Source organism: Grus americana, chromosome 3 (assembly GCF_028858705.1).
Source record: "Grus americana isolate bGruAme1 chromosome 3, bGruAme1.mat, whole genome shotgun sequence".
Taxonomy (NCBI): Eukaryota; Metazoa; Chordata; class Aves; order Gruiformes; family Gruidae; genus Grus; species Grus americana.
In genome coordinates, this window is record NC_072854.1 from 64,215,315 (window position 1) to 64,243,200 (window position 27,886).

The window sequence follows — 27,886 nt, forward strand, 5'->3', positions numbered from 1 at the left end:
GTCAGTATTGAGGGTATTAAGGCAACTCAGCAATCAGGAGCCCACTGCCTTAGAAAAGAGCACAATATTTAAGAAATTAAAGTTGTTAGCGGGTCTTCAGTATCTACCTCAGATGATGGACCCTTTTCAGGAATTCCCTTTTTGAACTTCCCTTGTAAGCATCAGGGCTTGAGCGTTCCCTTTTTCCCCATCGCAAGCCAAAATTCTGGCAGCAATGACTGCTTGAGCTGGGCCTTCAGCGGACTCAACATGTAACACTTGCAATAAAACAGCCAGTGATTTCATCGTTTGGGGAATTAAATTGTCAAGGTTTTTTTATTTCCTTGGAAGCACTTTATAAAAGATTCTGAAAGCAAGTTGCAAAGGAGACTGTAACTTTCCCGACAACGAACACTGGTGTCATTTCTTTCTCTCCACTCCTTTGCAGAAGTACCCTTGTTTTGTGTCCTTTGTGGCAAGCTAACCCTCAGGAGTTCAGAGTTTATTTTCTTCTTTCTTCTTTTTATCTTATCAGACAGATTTTACAGGTTAGTATCTCTCATCATTGCAGCAAACATTGAAATCCATAGAAAATCTACAGCAAACCCCACCTATTTATGATTAATTCCCTGCAGCTTGAAATACTTGATAACGTCTGATAGATCTGTGGCAAAAGCCAACATCATTTCACAACAGCACCCCACCCCTGGGCCATGAGAGTGGTTCTTAGCTGAGATCAAGTCGTGCAAGTAAATAAACACCAAGTCCACGTCTGATGAGGGCAGATGTATGGGAAGTATGAACAGGACTGGCCAGATGCTAGACCATATGATAAACACCGAGGATCATGGCATAGTATAAAACTGGGCATTTATACGGTACAGCTGGCTATGCATAATCTTCTCCTAATTTATAAGGCTGGAGCATCTGGTCCATCGCTGTTGCTCTATCAGCTTTTCCCGGAGCTCCGTTCTTGAATTTCTGGTAGTTGGATTCTGCTCTTCTGAGTGCTGGTGGAACGGGAAGTTAAAGCCATTTACAGTGGGAGATAAGCTGCTATTCCATCTAACAGATAAGATAATGTTCAGCGGTGGTCATGAAAGACAGAAGAGTAGGCCTTTGTGGGATGGGCTCCACCTCAAACGAATACCAATAACTGCAAACTCTAAAAGACACAATATCTATTTCTTATCAGCAGGACCCTCAGCTGCGACACAGCTGCTTGACAGACGAGGCCACTGCGACAGGCCGTGCCTATGACTGCAGACATCCTCTGGTGACACCACAGGGGAGGGCTTACAGAATAGGTTGCACAAGTCCTGCTATTGTTACATTGCTTAGTCTTCCCCACCCTATGCCATAGCCCTAGAAGCTAACACTTATTTCTCTCTTTCCTGAAACAGAAACTGGCATTTGGCGCATTGTTAGAAAATGCTCTGTAAGTGACTAAAAAAACCCAAGAGAAGGGTGTTTTCGGCTGGACCTTGCGAACTTATGGTGAGTAGGAGTCAAGCTGACAATGTAAAGGCGTCCTGCGCTGAGTGGTGTACATCTGCGCCAACCACCGTGGAGCCATGTGCCATCCCAGGCAGCTCTGGAGAGGTGGACCCACAGCAGATGGTCTCTTTGTGTCCACAAGGAGGAAGGGGAAGGAGGAGGAGGGCCGGAGCTCACTTTTCCAGGTGTTCCCAAACTGCAAGAAAGCCCCAGCTGTAGTTTAGAGCCTGTGTGAGCTCTTCTTCTGTTCCCCCTTAATGGAAATGTAAACAGCAGCATATAGGCTAAGGCACCAATGAAGTTGTTTAAAAAAACAACATTACTAATACTATCTAGAAGCTGTGAGTGTAGATCACCCAACTGGTATATGCTATAGCAAAGTACTTTTACCTGCAGGAGCCCCATCCTGCGAGCCCAGTGAAGCATGTCTTGGGAGCACGCCACTACCGCAGACTGCAGAGAAAAAATACAGCACCAGTCATTTTACCAAACCCTTCCCCAGTAAAATTACATGTCACAGCAGAGATGACAGAAAATTTGCATTTCAAATGAAAAGCAAAAATTGCCTTTTGCAGAACATCATGGTGTTGGCAATAATAAATCCTGATACTGTCAGAATGGAAGTGGGTTGTTCCTGCAACTCTTGTGCTGCTTTCTGTAAGCCTGAGTTGTTGCTGAGGAAGTGAAATCTGGTTAGCAAACATAATAGTGCAAGATGTCTTCAGACCTTTTATTGGTTTTTTGCAGTATAAGTGCTGCATATTTTGTATTGTTTTATCAAATTGAGAAACTTTCAGGTTTCCAACTTCTCCATAGATCCATAGCATGGCAGCTGCTGTATTTCTAGCAGGTCTGAATGCTTCAGGCAGCCCTATGACTCTACTTCTTCTTTTTTTTTTTTTTTTCCCAGTGTCTTCTTGAAGTTTTGAGAGCCCTAAATAGTTTCATTCTCTGCATCTGACATAGGTACAGTACCCGGCATTGTTGGAGCCTGTTCCTTGACTAGGATTAGTAGAAGTTACCTTACTAAAGCTTTATCTTTGTGTAACAATGGCAACATGAGCTGCCCTGAGGAAAGAAGTGAATTTGAGAAAGAACTTGAATTACTACAGATACTGTTTCAGGCTGTGATAATCCACGAATGGATGAAGTCACCACTGTTGAAATATAAGACAGGCGATTTCTTAATAATTTCCCTGGACAGTTTTACTGTGGTTCTGCCAGCACAAGAGGGCTGACAGGGCAGTGCTGGATCTGAGACTTGTCACGGTGCTAGGTACTATACAGAGATTTAATAAGCCTCGCTTCCCAAAAAAATTTACCTAAATTAAGAAACTGTGGGATATGGGTGGGTAAAACAATTGGAAGAAATGGGAAAGGAACAAAAAGGGAAGCGTGATGAAAGAAACTTGGGTTTATGGACTAGATTTGTGGATACAGCTAGACTCCTGCAAATCCAGTCATTCAAATTATCATGTGTTAGAACTGGATGGTGGAAATATTTAATATGTAATGCCCTTTTTTGTTTTGGTAAAGAGAAGAGTGACCAGCATTCACTTACTTCAGCACAGCCTCCTCTCATTCATGTACTGCCAGTGTCCTGATGCAGCTTTCAGCGGTGCTGCCTCCAGGTGAGGTGTTAGTGACAGACCATGAGCAATGCTTTGGATGTGGCTTAGGTGAACTAGAAGTCTGCTATTTAAACTGATCGGCTCCACTTTTGTGTATGTGAATTAAGGGAAAAGTGGATAGTGATTATGCAGCAGGGAGCTCCGTTTTTCCCAGGGCTTGCTTTGTCTCTTGTGTCTGGCCCACTCTCACCTCCTCTCATTTAATTTGTGATAACAGAACGCAGTTAAGTATTAAGATTCTCATTAGTTACAAACCTTGCAGATGTGGAAAAGCCACTTCACCTCTCCATCCTGGGGTTATATCTACCCAGACCTTGCCCAAGAAATCTTTTCCCTTGTGAGATGAAGACTAGCAGGAGTAAAATCATTAGAAATCACAAGTGATGGTCAGCATTTGGCTGTACATACAGACCTGGGCGATGAGATGCTGGACACCAGCCATGCTGAAAGGGACTTGGGGGTCTTGGTTGACAGCAAGTTGAACATGAGTCACCACTGTGCCCAGGCTGCCAGGAAGACCAACCGTATCCTGGGGTGCATCAAGCACGGCATTGCTAGCCGGTCTAGGGGAGTGATTGTCCCACTCTACACTGTGCTGGTGCGGCCTCACCTCGAGTACTGCGTGCAGTTTTGGGCGCCACAGTACCAAAAGGACATAAAACTATTGGAGAGTGTCCAAAGGAGGGCAACAAAGCTGGTGAAGGGTCTAGAGGGGAAGACATGTGAGGAGAGGCTGAAGTCCCTTGGTTTGTTCAGCCTAGAGAAGAGGAGACTGAGGGGAGGCCTCATCGTGGCCTACAGCTTCCTCACGAGGGGGAGCGAAGGGGCAGGCGCTGATCTCCTCCCTCTGGTGACCAGTGATAGAACCCGAGGGAATGGTGTGAAGCTGCGACGGGGGAGGTTTAGGTTGGATATCAGGAAAAGGTTCTTCACCGAGAGGGTGGTCGGGCACTGGAACAGGCTCCCCAGGGAGTGGTCACAGCCCTGAGCTTGACCGAGTTCCAGAAGCGTCTGGACAACGCTCTCAGTCATATGCTCTGATTTGGCTGGTCCTGTGTGGAGCCAGGAGTTGGACTCGATGATCCTCATGGGTCCCTTCCAGCTCAGGATATTCTATGATTCTATGATTTGTTCATCATTTACTGTGAAACGGTTGAAATAGAGGTCTCTTCCCTTTAACTGTCTGTCATTGACTGAAAGTGAGGATCTTTTCTGTTTCAGTTTAAATGAGCTCCTGGCTAAGCACATTCTGGTTTCACTATCACAAATGTTATGCTGAGGGCACTATGAAGACATTGTGAGCATGGGGTATGCTCCTGTACTGTACGGTTGTTATTTTAAAGAAAGGACACTTTTTCGCGTCTTCTGTTGCAACCTTTGTTCTAGAAGAAATAAAATATCTGAAACTGCTATTTTATAAATTGTATTTTAATTCCAAGGCTTATAATAGAAAAACACTAGAAACAATCTTAAGGATATTTTCACAAGTGCTTTTTGCATGTTTTGTGGTTTTTTGGGTTTGTGGGGTTTTTTTTCATATTACAAGACTGTTTCCTTTGTAAATGCAAATATATACCATTGTAAATTGTAATATAGGACATAGAAAGAATTCTTGGCCTTTATGTTGCATAAAATCATTGTGATGATTCAAATCCTTAAATGTAGCAAAGGTCAATTTAAAAAGCATCCAAGTATGTATTCCAGACACAGATCATAGATGTTGATTTACAGCTGGATCTGTGATGGGAGGCATCTTCCACCATTATCCCTGTAACTGAGAAGAGAAAGAGAATTGCTGCTGGAGTGCGCATTTAACCTGGATGGTATTCAATTTAACTGAAAATGCAACACGTCATTTGCCTGCAGCTCTCCTGTACCTCTGCAGGTTTTTCAGCAGTCCAGCTCTAACCAGAGCTTCCAGCCTTTTACAATACTGGGAAAGCCAGCAAAAATGCAGGAAAATCACCTAGAAACTGGCTCCCTCTTTAGCCTAAATCCACTGACCAAGTCTCAAGAGAGACCAAGATCATGCATTCTATTATGAAGCAGAAGAAAGAAAATCTTTCACAGTGAGGCTACTGAACAAAGAACAGAAGCACAGGTTCAAACTTTGATGCTTCTCCAGTTTTCCTCCGTTACCCCTAGAAAGGACCCAAATCTGAGCTTGCTAGGGCCAATGACACTGAAGTCAACTTTGGCTTAGGTCTTTATACACTCTGTGCCTTAGCATCTGCAAGTCAGGACTGATAGTAAATCTCTCTGCTGAGCATACGATATGTGAAGATAGTCCAGTGATGGAAGTAAGTAAATAAACAGATTTTTCAGATCAGCTAATTGAGCTAGTGCTTGCATTTTGGCCCATGGAAATACGTGAAATTTGATAACTGATTTATTTCTAAACACATTACACCTGAAGAATGGCCATGAAAAGAGGACCTGCTCATTTGAATTAAATACATCAGATAAATCCCTGAACAGAAATGCAGAGCTCGCAGCACAATTGCATGCTAATAAAGTTGGAGGTCACTTATTTTGCTGGTTAATTATTACTTGACAGCAATAAAAATTGATGAAAGCAATACTACATATAACTGTTTAAAGAAAGGGAAGAGGGAGGTGCTTATGAGAACCATGCCAGAATGCAAATAATTATCCGTGCCATTCATCTAATCTCTTTAGCTGTATCATTCTTACCTGATGTGAAACTACCTGAGAATATATAAGAACTCTGGCTAATATTGTCATACGGGATGGCAGTTTTTATGCCACAGCTTTTATTCTCCTTTTGGAGAGTATCTGCCTTTGGTGAGGGGATAGCTTTTGACTCCCAGAGTCATCTCCAGTTTCAGCTGGTGACTTACCTGTTGCAGAGGTGCCAGCCCTGTCACTGCAGCATGGTGCATTGCCTGCTGCTGTAGGCACTGCTGCGGTCCAGCATTGGCACGTACGTTTTAGCCACAATGCAGTAACTGACTCCGGGCCTCAAATCTTCTATTTTAATAACCTTGTCTTTTCCTTCATACACCAGGGCTCTGTGTTGCTTCAGAGTAGAGGAAAAACAGCCAGTCAAACGCATTGCCCTAGCAAGTGTGTCTGTGACTCATGTTTGATAAGGCCAGCAGATGCAGACCAACACATGGACTTGCATGAACTCGACAATGTTAATGATTTATTTATGATTTTTAAAGAAAATTCTCCCTAAAATTCCACTCTTGTCCCAGGTTGGTTTGGGTTTGTTTGTTTGTTTGTTTGTGGGGGGTTTTTTGTTTTTGTTTTTGTTTTTATCTAGGCCTTAGAGTATGAAATACTAAGTTGATGGAAAAGAATAAAGGGAGGAATTACAACTCAATTCATTCAAATTTAACTCCTGAGAAATAAACCTGCTTTGTTTTCAAATACTTACCCAGCCATGGATGCCCTCACAATCCTAGAAGACTATTTCAACTATAGAACAAGCATGGTGTGCCTATACTTTCCTGGCTTTTCAATGGTAAAGGGTTTATATTGAACATGCACTTACCTCATCTAGCAAGTTGTTAATTATGAAGACTTGATATAGCAGATCATAATAATTTGTCATCGGTACCATGCTGCCTCTCTTCCTTTTATAAGGAGAACGTGGAGCCTGGAGCTTTAGTATTATGGATTTGTTGCTATGAACCACAGTTACCATCGGAGGTCCTATCATAGCTAAGGAAAAACACCAAAGCTATGAATACAATTATAGTTTATTAATAATGTCTCTCAGACCACAATTTGAATTCATCCAATGATCGATTGTTCTTGTTACCAACATTATATTATGCTGTATTTAATGTTGAACTGCCACTTTGTAAATCCTTACTTCTTGCTGGTTATTTCTTGGGACCTTTTGGGGGTGACATTTCCCATGTTTGTAAATCTATTTTTGAGCCAAACTTTTTGAAATCTCTCAGAGCTACATGTTGCTGACTGCAGGCTGGTCAAACAAGATGTTTTGGATTCTTTACCCTGAATTTTTTTTTCCCCATATTTATCTGTGTGCTTGGCCTGCATAAACAGCTATTTGAACCATTCCAGTTATGTCAAGGATGTAGTTTCAATCATTACTTTCAACATTTTTGCAATCTGCTTGGTTAAACGCAGCTATGGGTTCAAACTAGTGTCTGCATAGCTGTACGGCCCCAGAGATGTGGGGAGACAGGACAGCCACTGCCCCATGCATCTCTCCAGGAGGAGGAGGTGGCACCGGGCAAGATGGGCTGTTGCTGCTGCAAGGTACTGCTTTATGTCAAACCTTGTGGTTTCATCTGTACAAGAAGCTCAAGGTGGTTTGCACTTCAGGGTTCTCAAGTGACCTGCATTGACATTCACGATTCAATTTTGCATTGACCAGTGAGGGAAAACTGGCTAATTCACAGGGAACTTACTGGTCGGTACACTGGTAGTGTTCAGTGTTTTGACAGGCCAATTTCTAACATTCTACGGGATTATAATGACTACTAACTAAAAGCTTTGCCCATGTCCTTTCTAAATACACTGCAGTCAGGAAAACACATAAATGCAAGAAGAATGGTGGCCACACAGCACTCAGCTCTCTTCTGCCTTTTCCCCCTCAAGCAGAGAACGTTTCCTTCTTTTCCACCTTGTGCCCAGTCCTGCCAGCAGCACCGAAAATGGCTGGAAATAATTTTTGTAGTTCCATGCTTTGAGGAAGGGGTTGCGTTAAAGGGAGCTGGGCATTTCTGATCCCCTAAGTATAGATAAGTGGCAACTTATCCATAATTGGCTGGCATCCAAGTGTGCGGAAAATTATTTTATTGTGACCCTTCACCTGAGAGCTATTGGCTCGCAACTTCTTTTGGTACAGCTTTGTAGCTAGAAAAGGATTACTCATGTTTGCAAATTGTGAGCAAAAATGATGTATTCCACGCCACAGAAAATCCAATTCCTTTCTCAGAGAGACCCATATGTTTGTACTTACTTTCTTGCCAGGGAGTGAATCTGCAGCTGAGGCTCCAGTCAGAATAGATGCCAGCCGACGCGGCTTTCACTCTGCCGTAGTAAGGCTCTTGGATGTCAGAGGTCTCATTTGTTAGGTCACAGATATGGTTTTGAATCCCCCAGCATTCGTCTTTGTTTTGCCACGTACTCTGCCCATACCTATGGAGGACGAGGAGGAAGGATGTAAGCTTTAGCTGTCGCCAACTCGGTAAGTACAGATTTTTAACCAACCATCTGTTTTAACTTGGCGGTACTGACAAGCGTTTTGCCGTGGCAATTAACTTTCTTCTTCAGCTTGATGGCAGGGAAGATTGATTTCATGGGCATTTGGGAGCTACAGGTTTCTGTCTTTTCTGCAAGAAACCTAAAGCAGAGATGTGGGTTACCAGCCCTGTAGGAAGTTGCTGCACGCTTGCCCCTCGGGAGAGGCGGGTGAGCTTTGGCGGGTGTGTTTAAAGATGGGCAGAATGCTGGTTTCTACCAACTGATTTCTCAAAGGTGATTTCAGGTGCTCACCAGGCGTGCCAGGAACAGAAGCATACCTCCTCTGAGGACCAGCCCCTAGTGCTGCCTCAAGTTTGGCACATGAAGCGCCCTGCAGCACTGTCGTGGGCAGGGTGGGCCACCAAAATACCTTAAATGTCCTATTGCAGAAGTACCCAGAAGCAGCTAGACCTGCTTCGGGCAGAAGTCCCCTGCAAACTACATTTTTCTGCAACTCTGCGGTGCAATGAGGGTGCAGAGCGTATTGCTGGAGGTCCTCGTTCCCTGCCTCGGGCTGTTCAGCTGCACCTGATGGGCTATCGATAAGTGCAGGAACAACCGAGAGCTGACAGCTGAGCAGGACCTGGCTGTTCCCAAGGTACGGAGAGAATATCTTGTGTCACCTGAGAAATCCCTTTGACATCCCAAGCAGGGACAGCCTCCTGCCCGGTGGGAGGCTGGAGCGCCCCTGGTACTTACACTTTATACTGCACAAAGTAGACCGTGTCTCTTGCCTCTCCAGCCGTCCCAGGCTGCCAATGCAAAGTGCTGTTGAAGTTTAACGAACGAAACTCTACGTTCTGCGGCTTAATCAAATCTTTCAGGTCTTGATTTTCCAAAACTAAAATTGCTGCAAATAATAAGGAACAATAACGTAATGAGTTTGTCACAGATACACTCCTCCGTATTCAAATCGGAGGGGTACTGCTCCAGCTCATTTAGTTTCAGGCTAGCAGACCACAGGGAAGTTAAACCTCCTGGATCTCATGTTCAAAACTTTCCAAGTCACAGTGACCAAATCTAGCAGTTGCAGAACAAACATGCACAGTATTATGAAAGGAACGCTTTCATGTGGCTTGGTTTTGTGGTATTTTTGTGGTTTTTTTTTTATTTTTTCCTTCGTGAGTTTACTGCTGTGAAAGATGCCTGATGGACATCCCTGGAAACGAACCCTTCGGATCAATTTACAGAGCCTGCAGTAAGCAGCCACATTAGTAGCTCAAGCCGAGTGCCCTTTCCTCCACATCTCAACTTTAACCTACAAGGATTATAGCTGTTTTAACAATTGCCGTAATCGTATTTATCAGCTCTTGCCTAATAAAAAGAAACCTGAGCTTCACTGCTTTTCCAGTTTGCATTACTGGAAAAAGCTGCCTGACAATTCTCAGGATAATTTGTTTTCAAACTGCAATGGTTACAAATGACAATGAGTTAACCACCTCTCTGAAGCATCCAAATGCTAACATTTTTCTGGGTTTTGTGACCCAGATGACTCTATATTACTGCAACTTTATCCCTGGCATATCACAGAATCCACTAAGACTTGTACTAATTGAACTGAAACTGGTAACACAGCTATGAATAAATTCAGTGGACAATGTGCTTGCTTTAGCTGCATTTCAGAACCTTCAAAGACAAAACAACAGACTAATTTGGAAATTACAGGACTTTTGAAAGCCACCAAAAGATCTAGCGATTTATTGACTCACCTAGAGATTCAATAACAGACCCAGTGTCCCCCTCCCCACACAGAAAAAGAGCAGAAAGCCTTTACTCACTGGTTATCTCATCCTGAAGCAGGTGCATCAGTAAGCAGAGGGAGGAAAGCGTGATCCCCCTCATGCTTAGGAGAGCAGCTCCATGACTGAAGAGCATCTCTCTTCCTCTTGGGCATGTCTTATGAGGAAGTAATTGTTAAACACTCCAGAGTTCCCCTTATTTTCAGCGGTTTCCAAAATCCCCTGTTTGGCTTTGGTTTAAGTTAGCTGAAAAACATATGAGTTGCTCTAAATTAAACATAAGCAATTGTTCTTACTTGGCAGCTGTGGTCACTCTGAAGTTTGGAAGTAATTATGAAGAAAACCAGGATGACAAAGGTCCTTTTTTTTTACGCATTAATTCCCAAATGATGTCTGGCAATATAGCTGTATCCCATAAATTTGTCACATGAGCTTGCTTGCTTGCCATGCTAAGATTTTGTTTGTTTGTTTGCTTGTTTGTTTTTCAGCTCACTTGTCACTCAGAGCTGAAACACGCAAGAAATTTTGCTGCAAAGATGTAAAAGACATACCCATGGGATGTCATCTGATTTGATGGCCTGTCCTCGGGTCGAATGCAAGCAGATGGAGTTTGCAGGTGTGTTGGCGGCAGGAAGTCATCTAGGCATATATCATCGGAGGAAGGAGGGGCTGTGAAATCGCTGCTAGCCGTGCTGCTGGACGGCGTGTCCACATCACCACGCTGGCTGCTGGAGAGATGCTGGGAGGCTGGGGCAGCTGCAGCACTGCCAGCCTCTAGACAGGGAACGGAGAGGCGAGCCCAGCCCATCTGGCCAAAGTGCCACTCTGCGTTGGACTTTCAGACTGCCAGGCCCCGACTGGTGCGGGTGTGCCGTGACGCCGTCTGCACAAATATTGGCATTTGGCGCCACTGTCCTCCGAATCCTGCCTTTCCAATACGCACATCCCTGCGAGCCTGACCCCGGGGCTGGGGACGCCGGGGCTCCCCGGCAAAAGCGATCCCGCTTTGTGTTTGTAAACATTTCAATGCCACGTCAACGACTGCCCAGTGGGAGCCAGGTGTCATGCTCCTGGGATGTATGGAAAGCTCAGCCGAGTCAGTCACTGGCAGCAAATGCGGTGTCGCTGGAGGGAGCTGGGAGCCTGCTGGCCCCTCTGCCCAGCCTTGTTCCTCACTCTTCCCTCTCCGAAAGCTCCCCAGCACTGACATCCACGTGTACTTCGCTGTTTGCACACCACTGCATCTGGGCAAAGGTCAGGATGCATTCTCCTCCCGCAAGATCACATCGACAAGCAAGAAGAGAAAAACCTAAATTTTGTATGACTTAGGTAACGATGCCCACCAAAGAAATAATGGCTGTGAAGACTACCTGTCTGCAGAAACAAAAATTTGCCTAACAATCATCTTTACTTTGGGAAAAGGTAGAAGCAAAACACCTGTCAGGTCAGAAAAGTGCAAGTTCTGGTTCAAATGAAGGTATTTTTTTATTTAAAGGCAATCGCTTATACTCAACAAATGACAACATCTAATGAAGAAGCTGGCCTTGGTCAGATTCATGGGCGCAGGCTCTCAGTTCAGCTGACCACCTCTACCTCATGAGCCAAGCACCAAACCTGCAGCAGATATGTTAAAACTCTAGATGTATACCTTTAAATAATTAACTAGTCAACCCACTTAAGGGAATTAACGAACTAAGAAGAAATGCAGAAAAGAAAAAAAAACCAAATGGAGATAGAAGGCGGAAAGGCGACCCTGCCATCACTGGCTGGGAATTTATCTATCCATTTCCCAAGCACATTTTCAAAATCCAATGACCTTTAAGAAGTTCCCCACACCAAATGCAATTAGTATTTCATCATGTTATATGAGCTCAAATGCGGGAATAGGGAACTTTTATAAACCAATCGCCAGACAGAAATGTCATCAGTTTAGTCACAGGTTGCATATTTGCTTACTTGAGTTGTACCAACACACCTTCCCGTACCCCACGTAACAGCCTATTGCCAGGAGCTGAAGCGTGGAGCTTTGCCAAAATTGCTTTTGATGGCGGTTCCTCCTATAAATGCAGAGCTGAGGGCCAGCCTGCCTGGCGCCGACGGGTTTCGCTCCGAAAAGGTTGCTCTGCAGCGTGGTGAAACGGGGAAAGAAACGCTTATCCCGTGGAAAAACTCGGGGTTTCCTACACGCTGCACTCTGATAGCGCTTTATCTGTGATTGGGCTTGGCAGTCTGATGTAATCTGTAACTCTTCACGTAATTTTTTGTGATTATCGAAACAGCCACTGGTAATCCCCAGGTTATTAGCATTGTAACGTTGTCCTCATCAACTTCAGTCATGCTTTGCATGATAAAGACAGCTATAGTCAAATGAGTACCAGCTATACACACACACACAGACACGTGTACATACATACACGTCTTGAGTTTAACAGAGTACAGTTACATATAGTACATTTAAAAATTAAAACATTTGAGGAACGTTATAGGATGACATGCATTGCAGTGCTACTTAAAATATGAGAACTTTTAAGAAACAATATTGTTTAAGAATACTCTGAATGGTACTTTATGAAGAAACGGAAAATGAAAATGTATTACTTTCCCCAGCAGACTCCACAGCAGTAGTTATGCCACTAGCTCACCCTAGCTTACACTGAAGCATCTTTTTGATCCAAACCTTAGTTAAACATCAGTACTGATGTTTCTGTGACCAGACACAGAACCGGGGGCATGAGAATTTTTTCCTTTCCTGGAATAAAAACCTGTCCAAATGCTGGGCAAACAGATTTCTTTCTCTGGAGGATTGGATATTGCTGCACAGAGCTAAAAGTCAAGTACATTCTTGCTGGAAGCTGCCTGACTCATACAACCTGATAGCACCACCTCATTGGTTTTGGTTTGGTTGGGTTTTTTTTCTTTTTCCCTTGAACGAGTGGTTTCTCATCCATTAGAGGAGAAAAATTAACCCTGGAACTGCTTCTGCAGCACCACCTTTGGCTTTTCAGATGTGAGTCACTCGTATCTGCAGTGAAGATGGGTTTTGATTACATGTCTGGGTAAGGGTGCAGGAAGATGAAGGAAAGGGAGAAGCTCCCAAAGCATACCGAGAATACTTCTAGTCACTGGCAGAGGCTGGACAAGTCTCTCTCATCTGTGGCATTTCACACAAACAGACAATAAAAAAAAAAAAAAGAGTGGTTCGGATTATTCTGAACCCAAAGACTATTCTCAATTGAGGCCATAGTTTTCAGTCTTTTACCCTTCCATGCAGCCAGCATGGACTCACAGACAAACCTGTCTTGGGAGGGGGCTCTGGAGGTCATCCAGTCCCAGCCTAACGCTCAGAGCAGGGCTAATGGCAGCGTTAGCCCACGCTTAACCACCGCCAGTGTGAGTTTTCCCCCCATATATCTAAGCGTAACTTATGACAGCTGCTTTTTGTGTTTTGATTAGGGGCCTCAGAGAAAAGTCTGGCTTTTCTGCCACATTTATATACTTGTCAACTGCCATTAGATCCCCTCCCCAGCCGTTGCCTCTCCCAGCTGAATGGACCCGGTTCCCTCAGCCTTTTCTGGTGTGTCATATGCAGCAAGGGGGAACTTGGAAAATGAATCACTACACACACACACGCACTCCCCTACAGCCCACCCCCACCCCAAAACAAAACAAAACAAATCCCCCCAGAAAAGAAAAGAAAAGAAAAGAAAAGAAAAGAAAAGAAAAGAAAAGAAAAGAAAAGAAAAGAAAAGAACCACCCACAGTCAGGCAGGAGGGACTTTTTGGATTTTTTTTTTTTTCCCTGCCCTTCAGGGAAGAGGGATTGCATCACAAGGGTTCTGACAGAGAAGTTTCTGAGGAAGCAAGGCTGACTTTCACTGCACAGTGTGCCTTCGCTGCTTCCCGCCCACAGGTGCAGACTGTTCAGCTCTCACTCTTAAAAGGCTTGAGTCAACATTTTAAAGATTAGAGTTAGAAATTCCCAATGCCATAGCTGCATCTTCATAGTGAGACATTTGAACATATTAAAGATGAAGATCTGCTGAAGGCTTGCTGAGTAGCAAGTCATTATTTGCACATATGGTGTTTATTTAACTATGTACAAGACACTGAATTGCACCAGAATGTTAGTAACCAGCATCAGTGTTCATTAGGAACTGTAGGTAATACCAAACCTCAAAATAGTTCAAAGTCTCTTATTTAAATAATAACAAGCTATTTTAAAACTATCAGGTTTTTTTCTCATTTGAAAAACCCTATGATTTTTTCCCCCTACTGCTAAGGAGTGCCAAAGCTTGTTTAAGCCCATTGAGAAAAGACCTGCTTTTCTTTAGACTGTGGGTCCCTCACCAAATTATCTACAGACAAAAAACCCACCATCTTAGAGACACGTGGAATTAATACGGTTGTTGGTTTTGCTTAGGCAATCTTAATAGTATAGAAAAGGTGCCAAGTGATCCCTTAGCAAGCAGAAAACACAGATAAGCCCAGAGAGGTACAACACAAATATTAGTCATGCTTTCTTGGTCCACCTACTAAAGTAAAGAAAGGAAAGGTCAGAGCCTGGTAGCACCGATGCTTGCTCTCTCTGACACGCTGCCACCAGCAGCAGCTGAGGCCACGCCTGAAATACCCTGAAATACTACCAGTGCAGGTAGGATATAACCCATGCATTCATTTTTTTCGTAGGCAGCGGTTAGTCGTCTGTTCCTGATCACCGAAACCCTGCGTCCAGACCACAGACCACGCCGGGCTGACTCACCACGCACCATGAGGGTGGCGAGAGATTGGCAGGCGTGTGCTGGGGGAAGAGACGGAAGGAACCGGGATGCCTGCCTCCACATTTATCATCAAGGCTTGGGCTGCAGAAAGAGCAAATGCTTCTGGTAGCTACTTTGGGGAAAAAAAAAACCCAAACCCTGGAAAGATGCAAGTTCCAGGGGTTTCCCAGGCTAAGAAAAAAAAAAGAAAAGAATTTAAAAAAAAGAATTTAAAAAAATGAAAGTGCCTTTCACTCATCTCTTCTGCAGGTTTCATTTGCAAGCATCACACTTTCCAGCCTGTGGCTCAGTTCTGGGGTTGTCTTTTGAATTCTCAGTATCATCTCTGCATCATCCAAGGAGTGTGAACACTAGAAAAGGACTCTATTCTAACAGCAATTTTCACCACCACCATCTCCTAATTACTATTGCATTTGTAAACATACTGTAATTTTATGAGCCTTTTTTGGTTTTTAAATAGTGTCTCAGATCTTGTGTGGATACAGTCTCCGGGCATTCAGCAATCAGTGTGCTGAGCTTTTTAGGACAGACTCCTCCACGCTCAGCATAACTGGTTTTCACACTTCTCAGAGGTGTTAGTTTCGAGTTAACCGGGGTTTTTTAAACCAGAAAATTTAGACCATGCTGTGATACTTATTTGCCAAAAAGCTTTGTTCCATATTTTTTCTTACAGGAAATGAAATTGGGCATGTCTCAAATAAAATTGCTAGTTTTGCTGTACCCCCTGGAAGCAGTTGATAAAGTCACTCAGTAATGCATCACCCAATCCACAGTGTTTAGTTCCAATTTCTATTCAGATTTGGCAGGGGGGAAACAGGCACTATACTAATGCCTGCTAAGGCCAGACTGATGCCTGGGATGAACCCACATGGAAGGAGGGCTGAGCAATGGCACAGTTGCCCTCTGGCCATTCAGGCATTTGCAACCCTTCCTTACCTGTTAAAACGGATCTTGCGTTTCATCACATTTGCAGCGGGTCGCAATGTGGCTGCTGTTGTCACAGGCTTCAACTCTATGAAATCTAGTAGCAGAAAGCACACACCGCTACATATGGTTCCCATCTTCTGGGATGGGACCGCAGGGACTGCATATGCCTTCCACTCTTCCTATAATTAACTGAGCTGCTATTAAGTTGCAAAAAAACCCCCAAAAACCCAAACAAAAAAGAACCACCCCAAAACTCCAACACCCCCCCCAAACTCTCAAAACCCCAAAACATAACACAAAAGTCATATCTAGAAAGAAAATAGTGTATCGTATTTTTATTCTTTTCATTCTGTATTTTCAACCCAAAAGGATTCTATATACTCTTCGTGGAAAGGTATTTTTGAAGGGGCGTAATTTGTTTAAACAACCTGAGTCTGTGCTACTCGGATGTCAGTGCATGAAAAAGCTGGATCAGACTTGACATTGCTGCTCACCGCTCTGCGGCAGACGTTGCAAATATTTGACAACTGCAGGATTGATTTTGCAGAAGACACAGCGAGCTGGCTGGCAGAACTGATTTGTCTGCTCTTTGTTTTCTCTGCATGCAATGCATTTCCTCTTTTAAGCTGTGGTTGGAGAGTAGAAAACTTCTTTGCCCCCAAATAAATGAAAAATTAGTTTTCAGCCTCATCAGCTACCCCGTCATTGTCCAGTTACACAAATGGGCAAGTTAGAAAACATGAGGGTAACAGCTGTGTTCAAATGAGGTAAAAAAACCCCAAAACCTCAAGAAAGAAAACTGTTTAGACTGTAAGTAATTCATAATGGGTTAATAAAAAACCCTAATCCATTATAAAAGCTCACAGTCTGTGTTACAAATTTAAATGTAGTAATTAATGCAGATATGTTATAAATTCAAGTTTCTCCATTTGTTCTGACTCTGCTCAATCTGCAGAGTCATTTCCGAGAGAATCTGAATTCTTAAGGTACGACTGTTCTTACTGGCATCAACCCAGAGACGGCACTAGTCATAATATTATGAAGTTACGTGAAAGGAGTAAACGTGTTGGTCAGGAGTAGAAAATGTTTTTAAATTGCACATTCTACATTTGACAGACAAGTGAAACCACCATTTGTCTAACAGTAGCCTACATTATTTTGGGTATATTAGCACAACACTTAAATAGTTGATTTCCAAGATACACATAAGAATGCACATGCTTACTAATAAGAAGTAAACATCACATAAAGATGACTTTTGTTATCATTTAAACTTCAAATAAAGTAATCAGTAAGAGTTTCAAGGAAGGCCAGCTTACCTTGCTCTGTAGCAATTAACCCATTCAAATGGTGCAACCGTTTAACCCTTGTCCGTAATTTTTAAAAGGAACATAAGGAGAGTCCCCAGGCTCACGCAATAGAACCGAAGTTATTGCAGGCTGCATCAACAGAGTCAAAGGGCAAAAAAGAAACTGCAAAGCTGATGATGTAACCAGGATCAGTGGATCAAAGAGCGCCTGTGTGTCAGCCCTCGTCCCTCTCCAAGATCAGCTACTAAGTACAGCAAAGGCACGACCTCACATCTGTACAGGAGACAGACCTCTTTCAAAACAAATGCATGGAAATCACATCCTCAAAGTCAGGCTGCCACCGCTGCCTGGAGCGAGGGGTACTCCACCCAAGGGGTATCTCGACAAAAGAGAAACCACCTTAGTTTAATTCTTCTACACGCTAATACCTCTGGTAAGTAGAATACAGTAAGCAGCTCCATGTTAATTACACACACGTGCGTGCGCAATACAGATCTCCCACAAACAGTGTTTTCTATTCATTTTCAGTAATGTTCAAGCATACACTATATACGTAAATGAACCGCGCAAGCTTCAAAAGCAGATTTAGTCTTCACTACAAAAGATAACAGTAAGAAAAAGGCAAGCACACACGTTTGTATTCTGACAGTTTTTTAATTCAATGCAAAGACATTTAAAATTTACAGTATGTACAAATAGTTTAGTTACAAATTTCAGACAAGAACCAAGGTATATTCAGCAGGCCCGCTGTGGATAATTAAGTTCCTAAAGTCGGGAAGACTTGCATTAGACATTAGAAAATACTTTCTAGGGGTAAAGAACTCTTAGAATAAATTGCCTGATGCGTAGGAGGAACGATGCAGTTCTGGGGAGAAGAATGAACCACAGACCCCTGGAGGTCCCACCTAGCTCAGTGATCGCACCCATTTAGAGAATATAGAAAGTGTATTAATAAACAAGGGCTTCATAATTAAAGGACTGAATTTTTAAAAAAAAACACTAAAGAAATCTATGCAGGTCACATAAGATGAAGGGCGCTTTGTGTTTGTTGTTTTTTTAAGACATGCTGAAACTATTAATTTGAGTACAATAGCTCTTATTTATTAATACTAAATGGTTTACATGGCACCACTTCAGAGCAAACGGTTATTTCTAGCCTTGAGAAAAACAGCTCTTCTCATGCAAGTTTCTTCTCCTGCAGTCTTAACTAGTGAAGGACTACATACAAATATGCATGTCTGTTCTCAGCAACTGGGACGCTACAAGACATCTTGTTTCCACAGATGTCAGTAGATTTGACAAGAATGATTTTTTTTTTAACAACATTATTGATTTATGTGGAAAAAGCATAAAAGCTGAACATTTGATGCTTCTGTGCCAGCACGCAGTATTACCACAATACTTCGTTGTTAATTGCAGATCTGATAATGAAAAGTTACAATGTCTGTGCAAAAATGAGAACTAAAGAATTTCTTAGAAATGTTGTCAGGTATTAGGCCAAAGTTTTGCGATGCAGTTTTTTATATTCCATCATCTCCCAAATCACCTTTAGGAGACAGGAAAGGAGGAAAGCTGAGCAGCCATGACGAGTAAAAAAATCACCTGAAACAGCTTGAAGTGGTGAAACCTTATATGTGTGTCATACTGGATAGCTGGTATGTCTGGAAAAGGCATGAATATTAAATGATCTTGAACCTGTAAATGTAATGAACTTTGATATCTTGTGTCAAGGTGCTCTGCATGAGATGCTTAAACAAACTACTACATCACCACAAGAATATTAATTTATTAAACTAATTTAGTGGTTAAGTGAAAATGCATAGATAAATACTACCTGACAGCTTCCAAACGACGTGGCTCAGATATTTGGTACTACTTGCAAAAACAAGGCTAACTAGCTGTACCTGGTAAGGCATTTCCACGTTCCCCATCCCAAGAGGTCCTCCCACTGCAGGCTGCTGGGCTCTATCCCAGCACAAACACCGTCATGTACTTGCCCTGTTTTTAGGCACTCTCTTAATACCGCTACTAGCAACTGCTGGAAACAAGACTGGGGGAAATAGAGACCCAGGGAACCCATTCTTGTCTCATCGTGGCTTCACATTTTCAGCTAGTCACAGCTAATAAAAGAATCTGGTGCTTTGTGCACCCTTAAACTTCTTTATTTCACAATTATAAAACTGCAAGATGGCCTGACCAATGTAAACATCTAAACTTTCCCCATGCTATTGGCTACTTGTTAAGTACACAGCACACAGAAAACATACCTGCAAGGAGGGTGATAATTCAGTGGCTTTTTGTAATTACAGTTCAGAAATTTTCATTAAAAAAACATTTAACCTTGTGATAGTTACAAGAGGTGGCTAGTTGTGCACACATAGATATATATGTTGTATAGCACAAAGCACTCATACTCCTGTGCTTGATTTTCAGCTTACAGAATAACAGTGCCTTGCCATTATATGTAACTACCCACCATGCCAAATTTTTCCCATATGCTCATGATATATTTCAGTGTCATTTCTGATCTGTCTTTACATCCTTGTCCTTAATTACATCCTAGCACCTGGCTGGTAGACTCCATGTGACTTGAAAGACTCAGGACAATGTACAATGTAGTAGTATTGCAGGGGGAAGAGAAAAGAATCCGAGACAGTCACTTGGTTTTAAAATGCATCTATCTGCCCTCACACAGGCAAAAAATATCATTCCCTTTCCAGGGAAAACAGGAAAACCTTCCAGAATAGAAAACACTCAGTGATCTCTTATGTTCGCACATATCTAAGAGGCTGAGTCTTAGTCAATAATTTTCCTAACAGTGCCAGGGTTTTGACATGCACTGTTAAGAATGTAAATCTAACTAGAATGTAAATCTAACACTTCCAAGAAATTACATACTTCTGACAGAATAGTTTCGAGGCAGACATACCGAATGGAATGATTACTATGGCTAATTCCTGATCTTCTTGGGGAACAGCAACATTTTTTTTGGAAAAAAACTTACAGAAGAAAAACGAGCTACCAATAGCAAGAAGATGAAATCCTCAGCAAATTGTCTGATCAGAAATTTCTTCCCAAAAAACCCAAGCTAACCTCACAGTTTCTAACACCCTATTTCTGAGCCAAATTTAACTTAAATATTTACCTGACATTTATAAATTCCTGAGCTATTTATTGCCATTTGTACTTATCAACAAACCTACAAAACCTGAAAGAAAGAAACTCTGCACAAGACACAGCTGCTCATCTCTTTAGTAGCAAGACTGCTAAAAGCATGCTTCAGTGGTGAACCATATTAACTGAAAAGTCAGTTTAGTTGAAGTTTCAAGTGCAAGTGAATTCTGATTTTCAAACCCTACTTGTAACACCACGAGAGTTATTTTCTGCACTTCTGCAATGGGGAGATCTACACGCTAGTGGATCCTAAGCAGTAGGTCACCAGCAACGCCTTCTAGGAACTCAACTCAGAACATGATACTGCAAAAGTTACTGGGGGGGTCTCACTACATTTGAACATAATGCAGAAACATACCAAAGCCAGCTAACATCACCAAAATCCTTCTTGCTGAGCTTTCCATTATAGCATAACTACAAGATTCACCTGTTTGATTTGGCTTTTCCTAAAATTATCAAAACCCTGCTGACAGATCTGTTACCTTCCCCTGCGTAGAGAAGGAAAAAAACAGCTATTGCCTTCACATCTTTGGGAACTGAGTATATACCATTGTGGTTAATGTCTGATATCGACAGGAATGCAAGCAGTCCAGAAACTGTTGTATAAACTAACTTTATCCTAGGAATACTCATGCTACTGAGAAATGTTAAGACAGAAGTACTACAATACTGGTTTTCCTTTAAAAACATCTATAGCATGCAAACATTTCTGATAATCCTACAAAAACTATCTTTTAAAACAAAGATATGATTTTTGCATAGATGCACCACCTTGGATCTGTAAAACATCCTTTTTTCTGAACTAAGCTTCATTAACAACTATCGTAAACTCTTCCTACAAAGAGAAAATACCCATCAGACCTTGACTGAAGGCAAATAACTGGATTGCAGGCAGATTCAAAACCTTTTAAATATAAAAAATACAATTCTCTTCCTTCAGATTTCAAAATTATAATCGCATGTTACAAAATTCAGAGGGCTGTCAGATGACAATAACTTACGAACTACAATTTACCACACTACTTCTCTATTGTCTTGAGATGCATTTTTAGAGGGAGGTAATTTGGTGTAGTGCCTGAGTTAAGTCATTAAGAAGTGAAAAAATGGTAGTCTTTTTCAACCTGCTAGAAAACATGTCTGGAAGAGTCCTATTGATTATTATTTAAAAAAATCATATTGTTCTAAGAACAAGGATAAAAATGTTCTGAAGGAAAGCCAAATTTTGAAAACATTTTTTAAAGAATCTGTGCAACCACCCACTACACACTTTTTTTTTTCCCAGTGAGGATCAGCGAGCATGCTAACACAGAAGTTAATCCAGAACGTGACACGGTTACACAATGTATCTAGGTGATCCAAATGGATGCAGCTATACACAAGTAACAGCACTTTTAAAAATAGCTTTTTTAGTCAGAGGACTTACGTTATAAAGGAAAAAGTCTATTATTTAGTCACCAAAGTGTACAAAGTAATGATCCTGGAAGTACACACTTCTAGTTTCAGAAAAGACTATCAATAACAGTTCTTGGCCATAGAACCTAATTCTTAAGATATACAGGAAAAGGTTATAGGCATATGCTTGCTTACAAGAAATAGTAGCATTTTAATACAAAAATACTCTTCAATAGAAAACAAAAATAAGGGAATACCTACAGTAAAGGCAAAAACTCTCAAATATTTCTTGCACACCTGTTGTAACCAAGTGAAGGATTTCTTAAGCATTATGTACATCAAATTAATTTTGAAAAGGATTTGAAACATAAGGGAATAATGATACAGCTGCTGTTTTATACTCCTTCACGGAGTTTGTTCTCCATAGAGTACTGTTTAAAAAAAAAAAAAAAAGACTGCTATTTCAAATAGTAAATAGTGAGCTATGTCATATACATGAACACTTCTAAAAGTTGTTATTATGAAGTGTCCCCCCAGGTTTTATGCTGTTCTCAGGCACTACTTTCACTCCCATTTCAGGATCCCACTCTGCTAAGTTGTGTACTGGTTATTCTGGTTGGATCAGAACAAGTAGAATTTCTAGATGTTCATAATATAACCCAGACTCTCCATAATCTTCAGTAATGCTGTTGTTCCTGAGTTCTGGTTAAACACTTCAGCCATGCTGGTTACTCAGTCAGCCTGTAAGCAACCACAGGCTGTTCTTCGCCAACATCTATCAACATATCTAATGGCACATGAGGCTTGTCATAGCCAGAAAACTTGAGGCAGCTGCTTGGAATGACTGTTTCTTGTATTTCTGTCGCAGAAACCTCTGGACCCGAAGAGTTACTGCATATATCCATTTGGCTACTGTTAGAAATGAAATAACTCTCTTTTACTTTGTGATTCTGTTCATCATCTGAAGATACCTCTTCTGTGTTTTCCTGCACAGACACCTCTTCTGCTTCGGCTGGTGCCTCTGGGGGAGGAACAGAAGATGCTGCTTCACTGGAATTCTGAGGACTAACGGTTTCCTCTTTTGGCTCTGCTTTCAGCAAGGTTACTCCTTCATTCACTGGCAACACTGACTGGCCTGGCACGAAGCTTATTACAGAAATGTATTTTGCCTCTGATTTTGCTTCTAAAATGCTGTCTGTGTTCAGGTTTCTTATCACGCTGACCTTAAATGGAAAAATAAGAATCAGTTTTAGTTCCACATAATTTACTAATTTATTGGCTTTATCTTCTGTGAAAGTTTAGAGGTTAAAAAAAAGATACAAGTTCATAATACAAATTTAATGTCATTACAATCAATCCCAACAGAAATCAGCAAAATTAGAATCTGGCAAGGTCATTAGCCTATATCTATGACTTCAACTGTTTCATTAACACCTTAATGCAAGCTCTCAAAAATGCTTTCTACGTGCAAATACATTGCAAGGACCAAATCCATTTCATGTCACCCACTGTATTTTAAGTCATTTGAAGTTTGCAATGGAAAGGAAAACAGTAAAGGAAGGAAAAGCTGTAATACTCTTCCAACTAGCTGGGGAAACTTTTCACACTTTATAGCTAATGAGTGTAACTTGTAATGACCGTAATATTTTGTGACAACTGTCTCAACTGGGAAGGAAGAGCTCTTTGGAAAGAGATCTTTAAAATGACATGAGAACCTTTATGCATACCCAATAGTCACATCTATGCTGAAGTCTTCCCAGTTATTTCTCCTGTGCCACTAAGCACTCCCTCAATGCTGTGACAAAACTTTAATGTTTCACTTTGAAACCCCTCCACAGGAAGAACATATTAACTCCTGCAACGGCCAGGCTCCAGCTTGTTTTAAATGATTATGTCACGCCTTCAGGCTGTTTAGATTCTTATGATTTGATTTTGTTTTTAAAGGTGTCTTCAAGAATACACATGAAAAACAAAGTAGGGTAAATTTTCAGCTGCATGATGGTGCTCCCTAAAGTTAACGGAAAGCACAGGGAGAAAGGGTTACTCGATTAATAGTGTCCTTATCCAGATTTCATAATTCACTATGTAAGTGTATCACAGACTAGCAAGTACTATAGATAAACTAAACTCTTAATAAAATGTACACAATCATTGTTTTTTTGAGATACTTTGTAAACAAATACTCTGATTGAAATATCGGTTAAGGCAAATTTGGAAGAAAGGGAAAAGGGGGAGAAAAATAACGTTTAAGAAAAGCTACAAATAGGCAAAAAGAACCTCCAAGTCTGTATTTGTGCAAGAACTGAGAGCGCCATCAAAACCAGACGATCAAATCTGACTGTGTTTTTCAAGAATCTTCCTTGATCAGAAGGTGGTGAGGCTGTTACCTTTACATTCATACCTCCACAGCATGCTGACTTCATTAGAACTTGCATTTACCTCTCACTTCAGCCCCATAACTTTCCTCTCAGTTGCCCCGATAATCTGCTTATGGTGCTGTGGTGTATGCTTCGTCAATGAAACTAGTGGAGTTTAAAAACCAAACAAACCCCAAAACAAATAAACAAAAAACCAAACACCCCCTAGAGAGCAGTTATGTGTAATCTAAGTGACTTTTACAGACAAGCTGTGTTAGCACCACCAAGGTGAGGTGATCCCCTTGGGAATCAAGGACTGCCACTGGAAAACTAGGAAAAAGAGCACCAAGGTGGCTCCTGACACTGAGAATATAACACACTACAACCGAGCTGCCATTCAGCCATCATTCTCTCCGGATGTTCATTTTCTGTTATGGGGAAACAGACAGAACACTATATAAAGAACATTCAGAGTGATTTCCATGAGTAAGTACGGAAACCACCCGTCCATAAGAAGCAGATGCTTAAAAGATAGTTGCAGAAACCAGCATGCAATCAATAATGCATACATACTGAAAGCATTATGAACAGCTGGTAGGATTAATGTACCTTTTGAAAACCTGCTTATACAAATATATGAAAAAAATACTGGATACTTATGCTATACTGACACTGACCTTGAAGGGACCAGCATCTGTAGTTTTTTTGAGGGTAGCAAAAATCTGACTCTAACAGTCACACAGCAAGCGACAAGAGAAGATAATGCTCCATGTAAGCTGCAATACTTGAGGAATGTGAATTAAAATGAGATGCTATAGAAACTATAGCTAAAAGCTGCATTTACAACTTCCCATCTCTCCCCATACCAGTACATGCTATACTGAAGTTAAAGACCAATGAGTTCTTGTTTCTGTCCTTTTAGGATTTTCACACGGCTCTAAAAAATCATAGTCCTAAAATGCATTAAGGAAATGCCTTGTACTCTACACAGGTTCTGCATTTCACGCTGCCGGCTGGCAATGCTTAGAAATAGACCCTGAGGATAAAATAAGTACTCTCTGTGCAACTACATCAGAGATTTTTTTGTTCTCAAAAGGAAATCCATTTTTCTCTTGAGTGAGTTTTTGACCAAAGCAAGACAGTGCAAAGACACTCCCATTCCCATCCAAAGAAGGAAGCCATCAGAAGAAAAAACCCTTGTGAGTTTCCTGGTACCAAAGGTTCTTTAAGAGCCACTGAGTCATGACGGTAAGACAATTTAACAACTCAAGCAGTTATTTCTAGCTTCAAAGAGAAGAATCAACACAGCTTACTACACTAACTGGAATGCCATTCAAAGCATCTCAAGTAACAAGCGTAATTAAGATATAGCTGCCATTTAGAGAAAAGTATTTACTCTAGGGAAGTTAATATTTTATTTTCCATGCATATTATTTAATACTAGCAAACTGACAGCCAGTGAGCTTAAGCTGGATGTCAGCAGTATTTCCTGGCATGTGCAGGTGCTCAGGTATCTTCCTCTGAAAGCACCTAAGCTGTCAGGTGTTTCACTGTCTCAACAGACTAGGAAGATACACCTGTGGAAGTCAGGCTCAAGGATACATGTAAATAACATATACCAAGGATTCTGTAACAGTTAAGGTAATCAACAGTATTTGTTAACTTTCTTTTCTAAGGGCTCGTCTACCTATGAATTCCCAGTGATTTTCAGATGCACATTTTCTGGAGGGGAGTTTGAGAAGTCCATTTCAAATCTTATTAGGACCTTGACAAAATCTGCACAGCCTTTGCATGGTTCCACAACAAAGTAATGCTGGGTCAATGTATAAATAGGAGATTATGTTACTGCCCTATAGACGCTCACAGGAGATAAAAAAAATCTTCATAAAAGCTTCACAAAGCAGTTTCTCTCTTGTAAGATGACAATCATTTATGGCAAATATCAATCAAAATTTACAGGACTAATTACAATTTCTCCAAATCAAAAACGTATGTTGTATAACCAAAAAAGCCAGAGTCACAAAGAAAATTCTCAAGTGTTTTTTGAATACCCGTGTTCTACAAATACAGTGAGAGAACACAGCCTTGTCATTTCTGCCAGACTCAGAAAAAGCACCAGCAGATAGCAGAAAAGTTCACTTAAGTATTTACTAAAAATGAAAGCTGATGCTTTTCAATGAGTCTAAGTGGATGTTTCCTACCCACTAAAATATTTGCCACCATTTAAAGATAAGAGGCACTGAAAAAAAGACACTGAAGTTAAAGTAGAGGGAGATGCTCACAGCATATCAGTAAATTAAGGCCAGGCTCCTTTTAAAGCAGATAAGCCCTTATTACAAATCTTACAACAAAAATCTAGCACAGGACAAATTGGAATGCCTGAAGATGGTGGGTGGAAGGAGATGGCCTCTTGAAATACTTCTTGTGAGATAAATGAAAGGAAATTAATGGCTCTGACTACAGCTGGACTGCTGAAACATCAGATTCCTGTGATCCAGCAGAAGACTAGCATGCCAAAGTCTTGTAAAGGAATCTGTCCCATTTCACTAGATGCACATTCCTGGTAGGATCCTACTATGAATAAGGAAGTTTAAAACATTTAAACCAACATTTTCTCTAATGAAGGTAATCATTCAATGCCCATACTGAAAGACAGTTGGACAGTGGAAGTAGGACCTGTACATGACTGACATGTTATTCTTGGGAGTCACAAACAGCACAGAAAAGACAATATAAAAGCTCCTGAGATCTAAATGGCAATGGATTTTTTTTACTTGTCTTTGGGTATATGAGACTGAGCAAAGGCAGCTGCTTGATGGTTACTCTTTCTTATTTTTCCTTCTGTTGGAGAATTCCAACTTGCCAAAAGTCACTCAGATGATGTTTTAGCATCTACTTAAAGCTGCCAGGAAGTGGATCACTGGAAGGCAACAGTCCTAAGGCAGGACGCCTTGCCTTGCCTTTTAACAGATGGAAAAACTCCCTAGGTGTTTCGTTTTCAGACAAGCTCAGGTAAAGCACAATGGTCATAACCTATATGGAAAGAAATGTCTGGTATACATTCAAAAGTCAGTGACAGGCTCTCAGCTCCAAGATGCCAGCAGAGATAACTTCATATCATTAAGCTTATTATTCATATTATTTACATTATTTATTCATACTTTATTGATTTTAATTATAAAAATAATCAATAGTTATTATTCATTTTACATTCCCACATTATTCATATCACCTTTGAAACTGTACTGATGAGCTCTGCAATTTATATTCGTCACTAGAGACTTCAATGGAAATGGACAGAATCACAGGGTACCCTGAGTTGGAAGGGACCCACGAGGATCATAGAGTCCGACTCCTGACTCCACTCAGGGCAAACCAGAAGTTAAACCATACATCTAATAGCACGGTTCAAATGCTTCTTGAACATATGCAGGCTCAGGGCCATGACCACTTCCCTGGGGAACTTGTCTGGGTGCCTGACCACCCAGGTAACAATCTTTATACATAGTTACAGGTTTCATTCAGCTCCTTAGCAACAAGGCATGATGTGGAATGGGAATCAGACTGTGGTACACTGGAAGCCAGGAATCACAAGGTAACATGTAGCCCAGTAAAATGAGAATATGGGCGCACAAATAATTTTCTACAAGGTGAGCTAAAGTGTGAACTTGGGGAATACATCAGGAAGCTCACAGGAGTTAGGGAGCACACGTTTCATTTGTGCAATATTCTTTTTCCTGATCCCTTAGATGCAGTGGTATTGGGAAGCCAGGATAACTGTGGATCCATTGAGCACAGCATTGCTGTTCTGGATGAGCTGTCTTTTGCTATAACAATGGTCTTCATAAAAATTAC

The 27,886-nt window shown here is 41.4% G+C and overlaps 2 protein-coding genes across 3 annotated transcripts in view; both read right to left on the reverse strand.

Annotated features, from left to right (window-relative positions):
• Positions 1–4,528: 4,528 nt before the first annotated feature.
• Positions 4,529–11,244, reverse strand: IL22RA2 (interleukin 22 receptor subunit alpha 2). Its single transcript, XM_054821326.1, has 7 exons — positions 10,645–11,244; positions 10,133–10,339; positions 9,054–9,204; positions 8,071–8,249; positions 6,628–6,797; positions 5,969–6,147; positions 4,529–4,881 (listed from the first exon to the last, which is right to left on the reverse strand). The coding sequence occupies exons 2-6, from the start codon at positions 10,227–10,229 to the stop codon at positions 5,992–5,994; spliced, it is 753 nt and encodes a 250-aa protein (XP_054677301.1). The 5' UTR covers positions 10,230–10,339; positions 10,645–11,244; the 3' UTR covers positions 4,529–4,881; positions 5,969–5,991.
• A 6,498-nt stretch (positions 11,245–17,742) lies between these two features.
• Positions 17,743–27,886, reverse strand: part of IFNGR1 (interferon gamma receptor 1) — a 31,288-nt gene continuing 21,144 nt past the window's right edge. For both annotated transcript variants that reach the window (XM_054818894.1, XM_054818895.1), the window contains exon 7: positions 17,743–22,897. In XM_054818894.1, the coding sequence (XP_054674869.1) occupies positions 22,403–22,897 (495 nt within the window). In that variant the 3' untranslated portion in view covers positions 17,743–22,402. The remainder of the gene's footprint in view (positions 22,898–27,886) is intronic.

Coding starts and splice junctions, on each gene's coding strand:
- IL22RA2 (XM_054821326.1), bottom strand. CDS start 10,229: ATGCTCTTCAGTCATGGAGCTGCTCTCCTAAGCATGAGGGGGATCACG. Junction 6,798..8,070: donor ATTCACTCCCTGGCAAGAAA/GTAAGTACAAAC, acceptor GTTTTTCCTTAG/CTATGATAGGACCTCCGATG. Junction 6,148..6,627: donor TTAACAACTTGCTAGATGAG/GTAAGTGCATGT, acceptor TCTACTCTGAAG/CAACACAGAGCCCTGGTGTA.